Genomic DNA, 12,069 nt, shown 5'->3' with positions numbered 1-12,069 from the left:
ATTTTTTATTCGCAACACCGGTCTCAATGGACGAATGCCACATTATGCTGCCTTCTTGGAGAGCGCGATCTCATGAATGCAGACGATCCTTTTCTTCTGAACGGGCAGGCAGGTAGGTATCAGCCAGATGAGTAGTCTCTTGGTGAGTCAGACAATAAAGAAGTCAACAAGAGATTCAATGTCTGTGATGGCGTCAGCAAACGGGAATAACCCACCAGTAAGACGAGGAGCAGGACTATAATTGCAAAAAAAAAATTGTAAATGCTGAGCGTCAGCACGCGATCTTTCAAGGTTGAGGCTGGTGGCGCTAATGCAGTTCTGCAGTTGGCCCCGGAGTTTGCTACAGGTAGGGCTACTGGTTGGCGCTAAACTCCGGTAAGGGATGCTTTTATTGCCGGAAGTATAATCTGCTCCAACACGTCCACTAGAATATATGCCGATGACGTTCCTCTCAAATTGCTTCAACTCTAGTGATAACATTAGCGACCAATTCAATACTAGAGTAATCATTCCAATTAACAGCGGCTATCAAATCAGAATCATGGGTAATGTTCTGAGCCAGTTCTTTTTCATTCCAGCCGCGCCCATTACGGAGAAGAACTGCCCTGATCAGACGGGACGGGTAAGTGCTGTCGCGTTGCACAGCATCTCCCATGACTGACGCGCTCGTGTCCAACACAGGTCTTTCTCGTGACTGGAGGCTACGCTGGCGTGGGCTTTGAGCTGTGCAAGATACTCTATGCTCACAATGCGACAGTATGGATCGCAGGCCGCTCAGAGTCCAAGGCCCAAAAGGCCATAGCGAGCATCAAGGAGTCATCGCGCGGAAGCAGTGGCCACATCCACTTTCTGAACCTCGACTTGTCCGACTTCCCCACCATCAAACCGGCGGTCGACTCATTCCTCGCTCAGGAAAAGCGGCTTGATGTCCTCGTCCAGAATGCCGGTGTTTGTCTCCCTAATCTTTGCATTTTCCAAAGAAACATCACGCCATACTGACATGATGACAGGTCATGTATCCTCCAGATGGTAGCTTTGACGCGCAGGGAAATGACCTCCAAATGGGCACAAATTGCTTGGGCCACTATCTGCTCTATCAGCTCCTTGAGCCTCTCCTGGCCAAGACGGCCGCCTCCTCTCCGACAGCAAGTGTACGCGTCGCTTGGGCAGGTTCAATCGCAGTGCACATCTCCTGTCCACAGCCCCATGGAGTCGAATTGAACGAGGATGGCAGCGTAAAAGATCTAGGCTTCAGGCAAAATTACGGCCAGACCAAGGTTGGCAACGTCTTTTTGGGGCACGAGCTGGCGAAAAGGACCCCGCAAACGGGCATTGTGCATGCTTCTTTCAACCCCGGGAACTTACAAACTGAGCTCCAGCGTCACTGGGTTGGCCTGGACCGCTGGGTAACGGTAAGTCGTGTCAGCTCCACGCTGCGGCCCTCGAGTCATGTTTCTTCGCCTGAATGCTGCTGACTTGTATCGCCATGAAAAAAGGAGACGTTTTTCGTATACACGCCGATTCATGGCGCGTATACAGAGCTGTTTGCTGCAATCTCCCCCGAGCTCACCCCTGACAAGAGCGGAGCCTACATATATCCTTGGGGAAGGTTCGGAAGTCTCCCCGCGGGAATCACGGCTGCAATGGTAGGGGCTGATGGTGAAGCGACAATTGCAACCAAGTTCGTAGACTGGTGTGGAGAAAAGACGAAGACTTTTGTATGAAACAGTCTGTCGCATCCCTTTCGTTGCTATGTCACATTTCGTATGCAGGCCTCGATTGCATAAGTGGTAGCTGGTCACAGTAGGATGTATAGGTATCAATTTTGGGATTAAGGCATAGATATTATCAAAATGATGGAGGCCAGACACAGACATGGGGTGGAGTAGGACTATGATCCCACATTCTCATGCAGGCACCATTATCTGCGATGCGTCTGGCCAAATTCTTTTCCAACCCCTTGGAGGTCACTCTGAGTCCTCTGGTCTGGGAGGACCAAAAGCTCTGCCGTGTATGGTCGTGTTGAGTCTTTGTATCATCTTCCTTCGGTTGCGAGATCCGTCTTTCTCCAAGTCTTGACATCCGAGAAGCAGTAGCTCGAGTGGTTCAAGTTCTAGAATGAAGGGCGCTGGTGTCTCGTTTCGGCGAGATTCGAACCGACTACGCCTTGTTTCGCCTAGTAAGCTTGTTTGGACTTGCAGGAGCTTCCGAACCATTCCTAAACCCGTGTCAATAATACCGAGCCTTTCGTTTCGGAGCTGAAGGTCATCTTTATGGTTTTGTAACGCCCGTTCACCTTCATAAATTTTCTGGAGATACATCGAACACAAGACAGGATCCCGCCGATGTCTCTCAAAACCCTCACGCACAAGCCATGTGTGGTCTGCAAGATAGTGGTTGAAAGATCTCCTGTGCTTGTCCATTATCTTCATCAGAATTTCTTCTTGAATCCGAAATCGAGGGATGGTATATCCTTCGAGCAGGAGACCTTGTCCAACAATGTGATACTCGTCGAAACTACCGCTGTAACGTAGGACAAGGAGGCATTCTCCAAAAGGCATTTTGGCTAGAAGATCTCCTTTGCGAGCTTCACTACAGAGTACTGCGGCAATGCGTGACTCCGCGTATAACAGTTTTGGTGCATTGTCGATCATGTTGAGCATTGTAGGAGAATAGTTTATAACTCCATCTTTGCAACGTAGTCTCGCAGTAAGTTGACCCATGTTGTTTTCGGTTATGACTTCGTAGGTCCAGATGTTCAGATCATATTGACAAATTGAAGACTTGGAACTATTCTGGGGTTCTTTTGATGTGCGGGATCTAGCTGCGACGAGCTCTTCAATTTTATCAAGATCATGGCAGATCTCGAGTGCCTTGAAAATCCCCATGACATTCTCATGACTGCACTTAGGAAAGCTGAGAAATAGTTCGGCAAGGTCAAAGTTAACTGACGGCTTATACATGGGCTCAAGGTGAATGGGTGGGTCAGTCTCGGGCCATTGTATCTGAGAGAGCATTCCGTAGACCCTATCTTCTGGTCGTGAACAGCCGAATGGACTTTGGAATGAGAGGGCTGTGAGAGCAGGGACTCGGTCTATCGAGTTGCAACTCAACACAAATTTGAAGTGTGAGAAAGACTGATTGTTGGAGTCACCATAGAATGCTTGAAGATTTGGTGAGGCTTCCCTTCCCACGGGTGTGCTAGACCTACCAGGAAAACCTGAACAATATGCAGCTATCCAATGCAGTAGATATACGTCGGATCTTGAAAATTTATCAGAGCCGCAAAGAATTTCAAGCTCTTTGGCAGATGCGACTTCTTGGATGATCCACAGTCGAGTCCAGTAATAACGTTCGGAGAAATTGAGAAGTTTCAGGTCAAAACCCCAGATTGCCTCGTAATCTGGGGTGTCTGGGTTCCAAAAGAGATCAAGACATGCTGATTTCAGGATAGGATCGGCTTTGTCAATGTTACATTCGTTCGTTTTCGACCAGTGATTTAGTTGTGCAGGATGTTTTTGACGCAAATCTTTCATAGGCTCCAAAATCTTAGCAAGATCTTCGCTGTTGTCTTGGTGAGGGCCCACACACGCCAGGACTCTAGCCGCCTGTGCATAAATACAACCCATCATGGCGACTTGGTGCTGCTTCTCTATATTGCTGTTCTGGTTGATACAGATAGAGTCAATCCAAAAGTAAGATTGGGTCGGTGGCGGCTGGTGGTGATGCGAATGCGCTTGCTCCAGAGCGTACCGGCAATTCTTTGTGACGCGCATCGCTTGACCATTGACGGTGATGTCGGTCATGCGGATGATTCCGCCATCACTCCATGTGTATGATATTGCATTGTATTCTGGTGCATTGAGCACGTCATGTTGACTCAGGTGTATCGCGAGACAATTATTTGTTTGTTGAACAATTTCCACAAGCCGAATTTGCTTCGCAGCATCTTCGAGAGGTTCGTAGCTGAACGCAGGAGCCTGTGACGGCTTCTGTTGGGTTTCAGCAACGGATCCGGTGCTCATGTCGGCGAGGAAACCTTTCAACTTTGCTCTTTAATGTTGATAGAGAAAGGGTAGGAATATGACCATTGACAAAAAATCAGACGAGCTGTCACAACGGAAGAGAAGCAAAATGCAGCAGGAATGTTGTGCAGTATGCAGTATGCTGTCTGCCTGACCACTGACCCCGCCTTTTGTGTCTGCAAGGCAGATTGTGCGGTATTCCTCGCAGGCCACGTACTCACCACCAACCATCCCCCCAAAATTACCTAGGTACTTGAATATTATTTTATCAGCGACATATCGGTATACTTTCATTATTAGGTAGTTACTGGATCTAATATTCCACCTACCTACCTTATGCATTTAGACATGTCGCTGTTGTCTCTAGCACCTATAGTATTGAGGTTTGCATCGGACATTTCCGGGGATTTACGCTTCGCACTGCCATATCTAAGATGATGCATACTCCTGTTACTGTCGGAAGTGAGCAGTATCACAAATCTACTTTCATGCGCCATTATGAGCTCATGGATATATGTAGGTTTATCAGTATAAACTTCTTCTTCGAATCTCTTCTGATGGAACCATTCGGCCGTGCCAGCTTGGTGGAGAAGCTGCCCAGGAATTGGGACGTTCCACTGAGTTAGCCACTGCCGTAGTGGGCTTCCTACACTGCAACTCACAGGTTGCAAACAGTAACACCACTAAGGCCGGCCCCTTGACCTTTGCTTGCAGCTCGCAGCTTGCACCGCAGCCCTTTGTCATGAAAAAATGGCATCTATTCTGTACATTTTCTGATTGCTAATGTGATGATAAGTATCTGGTATATTCGTGGCATGTGGAGAGACTGCTATCATTGCTAATATATTGCGTAAAAGGTCCACTGGTGCTGTGGAATTCTGTCCAGCATTTTTGACGTGGCAGCTGCATGGCTACCTCAATTGGGGAGAGCTTTCCACTCCAGAAGTGGATGTTTCGATGCCTCCTTCAACGTGCATCACGGCATCTTGGATGATCGCGGGATATGGTGAAAGCTCCCCACAATCGGTCTTCTGGGCCTTTTTCAATTTTTGGCTCTTTTGCCACGATGCGGCACGTACTCGGTCAACGTCGTCCTGAGTCGAGACACACATTTCAAACCCAGATGCTCTCAGAGGACCTGAGTTTATCAGAACTCGGTATCGACGAGAGTCTATACGACCCATTCGAACACTAGCCTTCAATCGCGATGGCATCGGTCGGTGATGTCGCGTCTCTTATTCTGAGGCTTTCTGATTTGGTGGAGTGGTGCCAAGGTATCCATCTTGGACCAAAAGAAAGACAAGCCTTTCTGGAACAAATTGACCTAATTCGTTTCATGTTCATGGGTCTTAGAGACAATCAATTACTGGTGATTGCGAGTACTTCAGAGCATGAACAGCTCAAGTGGACTATTGATCTAGTCGATCCCAAGCTGGAGGGTCTGCAATCCCAACTCGGCAGAAGCTCCAAGCGTTGGAAGGAATACTTCAAGCGACTTCAACGGTCGACGAAAAAGGCCGAAGTCCAAGCCAAGATTGCCAGTCTAAGGCAAACAGCCCAAGATATCAAATCCTTGCAGGATATTGCCAAGATTGGACAAGACGAAAGAGAACGGATAAGGGACTGGCTTGAGCCCAGTCTTGCAAAGAAACTTCACGATACAAACTATATTCAGCACCTTGCAAATGGCACCGGAGAAGGATTGTTACATTCGCAGGAATTCAAGACTTGGTTGTCTGCCAAGAATGGTGTACTTTGGTGCAACGGAAATCGTGAGTGCTCAACTTTTCATAGTACTAGTCGAAGCGCGCTTACTAACGAGCTGATAGAGGGCTCTGGCAAGACTGGACAAATGTAAGTCGACTCGGTTTATACCAAACACTAAATGATATCTGATGAAAAGACAGCAAGGTCATTGAACAGTGGTTCCGTGATCCTAAAAATCGGTCCCGCTATGAATTTGCGGTTGTGTACTGCGCTGACGAGGAACTCCGAAGTGTACAAGACCCAATGGATGTCATCATGAGTTTATGGTCCCAGCTTGTCCCTGAAAAGGGCCTGTCCCAGCTCAAGTTTACGCAAGAGTCGCTGAAGCAATTGATCATGGCTCATAGGAATGGTGGGCACCTGATGCTATCACGAGAAGATGCAACTAGACTAAAGATGGATATTCTCTGCTATCACATTGAGCACTCCAGGCCGACGGTCTTGATCCTTGACGGACTCGATGAAGTACCATCTAGTACTCCACTACAACAGGAGATAGTAAGGCTACTGATGGAAGTTCAAGAGAGATCCAACAACTGCCATCTTCTCTTTGCATCCCGTCCATATATCAGTATCCATACGATATTCAACCACCACGCCCATCACTGCACCTTCTTCAACTACAAACTCAGAGTCAGCGAGCTTGACCTCAAGAAGTATGTAGAGGAACAAGCCAGAATCAACTACTGGAAGATTGGGAACCAGCAAGACTCGATCCAACGTGTTGTTGATGTACTTGTTCCAAAGTGCATTGGCGAAGAATCATTCCTTTTGGCGTCCTTTTACATGAACGAAATTCTAAAGACGAAAGATCTCCTTCAACTAGATCGGACCCTCAAGAGTCTACCCAAGACCCTAGGCGGCACTTATGCGACCGGTCTTCGAAGGTTATCAAAAGAATGTCCAGAACCCCAAGATGGACTGCCATGTAAAGCTATTCAGGCGCTCTATTGGGTGACTTTCGCGAAGCGACCGCTGAGACCAGAGGAGTTGGAACATGTTCTTGCCATTTACGAGGATGAGAGCTACACTGATCTCAATCGGGACGGGTTGATGTCGCTCAAGGCCATTGAGTCACTGTGTTCCGAACTCCTGGTCGTTGATTCTGCCACTGCGCAGGTTACTGTAGGGCACAAGACATTGGCGGACCACCTAAAGCACCCAGAGACCATCAAGGAATGGTGGCCCAACCGATGTCCGAACGAGTACATGGCGTCGATACTGATGAAGTACCTCTCTTTTGAATGCATGAAGCGTTCCTCCGGCACTGGCTCCAAAAAGGACACTCTCGACAGACAACTGCCACTGCTTCAGTACGCATTGCAATACTGGGGAGATTACTTGGCAGACGTACGAGGGAGCGCTGCAATATGGGATCAGACATTTGACTTTCTGACGGGACCCTCACAAGACTGGAATAGGAACATCAAGATGAAGGCCGCAGATCTAGTCGCTCAGAGGGGCGAGACCTGGGTTTTGCGTCGCACTGCTGCAGTGAGCCCAGGAAACCTGAGTCCTCTCCATTGGGCAGTCAACTTTAACTTTCTCGCCCTCGTCCAACGGCTTTTCGAGCACGAGAAATGCCACAGCAATGACAATCCCGTCTCGATAAGTCCTCTGGGACTCGCAGTCTCTCAGGGTCGGCTGGAAATGACGCGCTGCTTGATCGAAAATGGGGCAGATGTCAATGACAAGGAGCCGGTAAACCGGGACCGCCGACCTCCGCTCTACGATGCTGCCTTCTGCGGTAGTATAGCTTGTGCTAAAGCCCTTCTCGATGCTGGCGCAGACTGCTCGGCAAGAAAAGAGGACAATGAAGAGTCCGTTCTTTGGGGTATCTACTGGGTTGATCGAATCGAGATTGCCAAGATGGTGGCTGACGCGATAAGTCGCAATGAGCAAGCGACGGCAGAGGGTCTAGAGTTTCTCGTCAAGGGAGGGTTCGCGCATCAACTTGAACAGGCACTGCGTCGAGGACAGGACGTGAACCTCGTCTGCCACAACGGGAAGCGTGCTCTCGACTACGCCTACGAGCTTGACAATCGGGAGCTGATTGATATATTAAAGAGCCATGGAGCAGTCACCCGACTGCGATGGCCTGCATTTCAGCCGAAATCATCCGCGATGCCCCAGAATCTCCCCGAGGCCCAGCCCGCGGGGCCGGCGCTGATAAAGCAAACGTCGTTCAAGGAAGGCGGACGCATCTACCAGTCGTGGGGCCATGTCGTGTTGGATGTCACCATTGACGAGACGTGCCAACTTCCGGTTCGCAGTCTGGTGTTTGAGACCGTTTCCAGCGACCAAGGTTGGAGCGCCGGCACCGGCAAGGGCACATATCTCGGCAGCGCCCACGGCAGCTCCTTTGTGGTTCGCATCCGCAATCAGGACAAGGAGCACGAGTTCGCGCTGCAGCACAACGTGCACGCGTCTAGACAGCCCAGATTGCATACCAATGTATGGAATCTGAGCGACCTTGAAGAGACTTTTCCCGTGCGAGCGCAATGTATCAAGGCCATGAAGCATGGAAGTTCGGTGCAGATTGTGGCGAATGCAAAGGGTCAGGGCTGGATAAACAAGGTGCAATTCGCCAGAGTGCGAGTGTACAGTGAGGAGGTGAATTTGTAATCCAATTTGTAAAATAGATTGTATAGAGGAATGGGAAAAGTATTGTTTGTTTAGTAAGAATTACCTTGAATTGCAGGTCATGGACAAACTCCGCGATCAACGTAGTCCCTGTGGCTCGCTCTTGGAGGACGACCATTATGGCGTATCGGCCTACACTGCGTATTTCAATTCGTTCTTAGCGTAGGTATAATAACCGTGATTAAGAAGGAAAAAAGGTTCAGCGAATATGACTTCCTTCGATGCATGCTACCAGAGCAGTTGTGTAGATCCCGAAAACCCATCATAAAATCACTAACAAAGAGATCACCTCGCAGAGGCAGGCATCAATCCAATTTTCCGTCAAAGGTAGCGATTGAAATGACACCAATATACCTGTATTACGTTTTCAACCAGCTTTGGCAATTCATCGAGACCATGACATAGGAGCTACTCAATGGTTGATCGGGGTTAGTGTACCTATACAAGACCCGGTCAAGTTTGTCACCACAGTCTGACCCGACACGGCTTGGATAATGCCAAAGCCTTGGTCCGAGGTTGGTCCAATCTCTATCAACTTGGTGTTTCCTGTGGCACATGGATGTTGGGATCCAGTTGCATGGCTTGTGTACTTGCCACAAACAGTCTTGCGGGTTTCCACGGCAGTAATGACAACGAGAATAATGGTGAAAAGAGTGAGAGCAACACAGTAAACCTTGTACCAAACGCGCGAAATGCAAGGGATAATGGTCGTTTCCAAGGGGCCTTTGCAAAAGTAATATCCAATTATCAGGAGCATTGGCGTCGTCAGAAACATGTAGTACAGGCCAAAAACAAATCCTGTTGTTGTGTATACGCCCTTAAGACCAAAGCTGCCAATCCATGGTGTCACATAAATGAAGCTCAGGGCCCAACTACCGACTACAGGTAGCATGAACAGACCTCTGAGGATGCCACAAAGCCAAGGATGGCCGTCTGCAGCTCCTGATGACTGATATTGCTCTTTTTGCCCGTATCCGTAGCCTATGTCGTCCAGCATCAGCAGGGGCATTGTTCGACGTCCATTCGTGCTCCGAAGAGGGCGCTCGGCACCATGCGAAGAGATGCCAAAGTTGAAGTCGTCCGTCAGCCACGGTGCGGCAAAGACTCTCAGTAGCCCTGCTATACCAAGTGGGATGAATAGACCGCTGATGGTATCAAAGCTTGTGAAATCGCCAGTGGATGTATAATTGCAAAGGATTGCCGTCACAGCTTGCACGCCTTGGAGAAACAGGATAATCGTCTTGAGCATCTCCAGAGAGAGAAATTCGACTCGATTTCGCTGCGGTAGATATGACATGTAGGACATCGCACGCCATCGCATTATTTTTGATCCGTCCCAGCCCCGCGGAGTCCAGAACACAGCATTCGCGACAGCAATGTCTTTGGGTTGCCAGTCTCTGGTCTGGATTCGTCGTTCAGTAATGGCTGCATATCTCCACACGATGGAGATGGGATTGAGGAGGCACAAACGGTCGTGCCACTTGGGACGATTGGAGGTCAGGTAGGATGGTCTGGGTGCTCCGGAAAGAATGTGGGCAATAAGTGGTGAGAGGCACAGCGTGAACTCGGAGAACCAATCGGGTATCCCTATACCTCGACTTCCCCAATGTATTGGGACTATGTTGTAAGTGCTATTCGACATTGCCAGAACTATTATTCGACGACTTGGTGAAGACAAAGGTTCAGAATATGTTGACGGGGTCGTGACTTGCCCGCCAGCATTGCCTACTTATTATTATTTTCAAACAGTGTTTCGTGTCTTATAATTGGCTAGCATGTCTGAGAAGGATTTTGAAGGCGTTTACCACCGGATAAGCCTCTAACCTAGATAAAGCAGATTATATCCAGGAGATGCACTCACAAATTTGTTTCAGAGTCCGCTAGCTTTGGCTGCTCGCCGAGCTTAGTGGTCAATGAATAGCATCATGTATTGGTGGCTTGATGCTACAGGTTCACCACTCACGGGCCGCCTCTGACCGCCCCCAAATTGATAGTATTTTTAGTAACCGCGTCGTGGTATTGCCTTGATCCCGTCGTACAAGGCAGATGAATGCATCAGCAAAGGCAAGTCTGCGAAATTGGGCAGTGGTGATGATTTCCTAGCCTTTCGAGCGACACAAGTAAGAGATGCAGGCAATGTTGCGAGCTGATGCAAAGTCAGCCAGGACTGTGACTCAGCCTTGAAGCTCAATATAGGGGCCATGAGCGCGCGAATCCATGTCAAGGGTCTCGGTCCTCCCCTTCATCATATCGCAGCCTCACGCTTCTAGAGTGTCCCCGTCTCCGGTATCTTGCTTGCACACGTAGGATCGTCGGGTGTACTGAGCCGCCGTCGAGCTCATGCTGCTCATTGCCTGGAACCCGCAAGAAGTGGCCGCCTACGAATTCAAAAGTCATGCATATACATTGCAGGTTAAGTTCCGGCAAGAGGCGCGATCGCTTTCTCTGCCGCTGGGGAGTTCATTGACACGGCTTTGAAGACATGGCTAGCGTCCTTACTTAGGGATGTATGCGAAAGGCCTGCTTGCGACTTGTGCACTGATTTCGTACAGAACAACGATTACAAAGTCGTTGGCCCTTTCAGCAGGCATTGGAGCTTTTCCCCAGAGATCGGCCAAGTTTGATCTTTGCTACTGGACGCTATGTGGGGCTGATTCTTGTAGCAGTCGGGCGCGCTTTCGAGCAATTGTGGCCGGCTAGGAGATCGGACAAGGCCGGCACTGTTGGGAATATATAAGATGAACATGTAAGTAGGTGAATTTGTAGTTTGATTTGTAAATCATATTTTATAGAGAAATAGGGAAAATATTGTTTGTGTAGCAAAGAATTTCCTCATGTAACTTGACTTCAATTACAGGCAGGCCATGGATGGACGACGCTTGCTTTGTACCTTTACCTGCATGATGCAGTGTTTATGGCTCGCTCATGGAAGACTGCCGCCAGCCCATCAGCGGTCGGTCTTTCACAGAGTAGTGCGGGGCATTAGCGAATGTACGTTACCTGCCGCAGTGCCGATGTAGGCATGTACACTACTAGGTTACCTATCTAAAAACCTACTCAGAATACTTGATTGTAAACACCTCCTAGGTATGTACACTATTTGTTTCTACTTTTCCCGACTCAGTACCTGCATTCCAAGATCAACTTGCGACAGTCATTGCGATATGGGACAAAGGTCCAGTAGGACCAGAATCGTATAGTCTCATGGTCTACTCAGCTTCATGACCAATAGCTACCTAACCTAGCTTTGTTCGGTGGCAGCTTCGCGGTTTCTTGCCATGAGGCTGGTTTATGTGTTCGGCATTTGGAGAATTGGTCTCAAGATGAGGTCGCAATGAGGCATTCCACAATGGCAAGACTGGGCAATCACAACCGCCCACATTATTTTTCTTTCCGTGGTAACCTACCCTACATACATACTAAGGTAGGTAGACAGCAAGGCAGAATCACAGCTGCATAGCACCCTGGTAAGCTGAACTGCATGGCTGACGAGAACCCCTCTCTATGGCGCTTAACCAATCTCCCACTGCCTCGTTCTTGTCCGCTTTAGAAGGATGCCCTTTGTTTCTTGTTTCTTCGGCAAAAAGACTCGTTTCATCATCTCATCGCGACGTGACGATGTCTGTTTGCGAGG

At 48.8% G+C, this 12,069-nt stretch overlaps 4 protein-coding genes across 4 annotated transcripts; 2 read left to right on the top strand and 2 right to left on the bottom strand.

Annotated features, from left to right (window-relative positions):
* Nucleotides 1-541: 541 nt before the first annotated feature.
* Nucleotides 542-1,475, top strand: PFICI_02584 (uncharacterized protein; the record flags this gene model as incomplete). The annotated part of the gene is made up of 3 exons (XM_007831165.1): nucleotides 542-622; nucleotides 682-948; nucleotides 1,011-1,475. 3 exons carry the CDS (start codon nucleotides 542-544, stop codon nucleotides 1,473-1,475), a joined length of 813 nt encoding a protein of 270 aa, XP_007829356.1.
* Nucleotides 1,476-1,967: 492 nt separating this feature from the next.
* Nucleotides 1,968-4,025, bottom strand: PFICI_02583 (uncharacterized protein; the record flags this gene model as incomplete). Its single annotated transcript, XM_007831164.1, has 1 exon — nucleotides 1,968-4,025. The coding sequence occupies one exon, from the start codon at nucleotides 4,023-4,025 to the stop codon at nucleotides 1,968-1,970; it is 2,058 nt and encodes a 685-aa protein (XP_007829355.1).
* Nucleotides 4,026-5,232: 1,207 nt separating this feature from the next.
* On the top strand, nucleotides 5,233-8,417 carry PFICI_02582 (uncharacterized protein; the record flags this gene model as incomplete). The annotated part of the gene is made up of 3 exons (XM_007831163.1): nucleotides 5,233-5,797; nucleotides 5,855-5,879; nucleotides 5,933-8,417. The coding sequence occupies 3 exons, from the start codon at nucleotides 5,233-5,235 to the stop codon at nucleotides 8,415-8,417; spliced, it is 3,075 nt and encodes a 1,024-aa protein (XP_007829354.1).
* Nucleotides 8,418-8,847: 430 nt separating this feature from the next.
* Nucleotides 8,848-10,077, bottom strand: PFICI_02581 (uncharacterized protein; the record flags this gene model as incomplete). Its single annotated transcript, XM_007831162.1, has 1 exon — nucleotides 8,848-10,077. The coding sequence occupies one exon, from the start codon at nucleotides 10,075-10,077 to the stop codon at nucleotides 8,848-8,850; it is 1,230 nt and encodes a 409-aa protein (XP_007829353.1).
* Nucleotides 10,078-12,069: the final 1,992 nt, after the last annotated feature.

Source organism: Pestalotiopsis fici (assembly GCF_000516985.1).
Source record: "Pestalotiopsis fici W106-1 unplaced genomic scaffold PFICI_Scf_2, whole genome shotgun sequence".
NCBI lineage: Eukaryota > Fungi > Ascomycota > Sordariomycetes > Amphisphaeriales > Sporocadaceae > Pestalotiopsis > Pestalotiopsis fici.
This window is presented reverse-complemented; position numbering and strand designations above follow the sequence as displayed.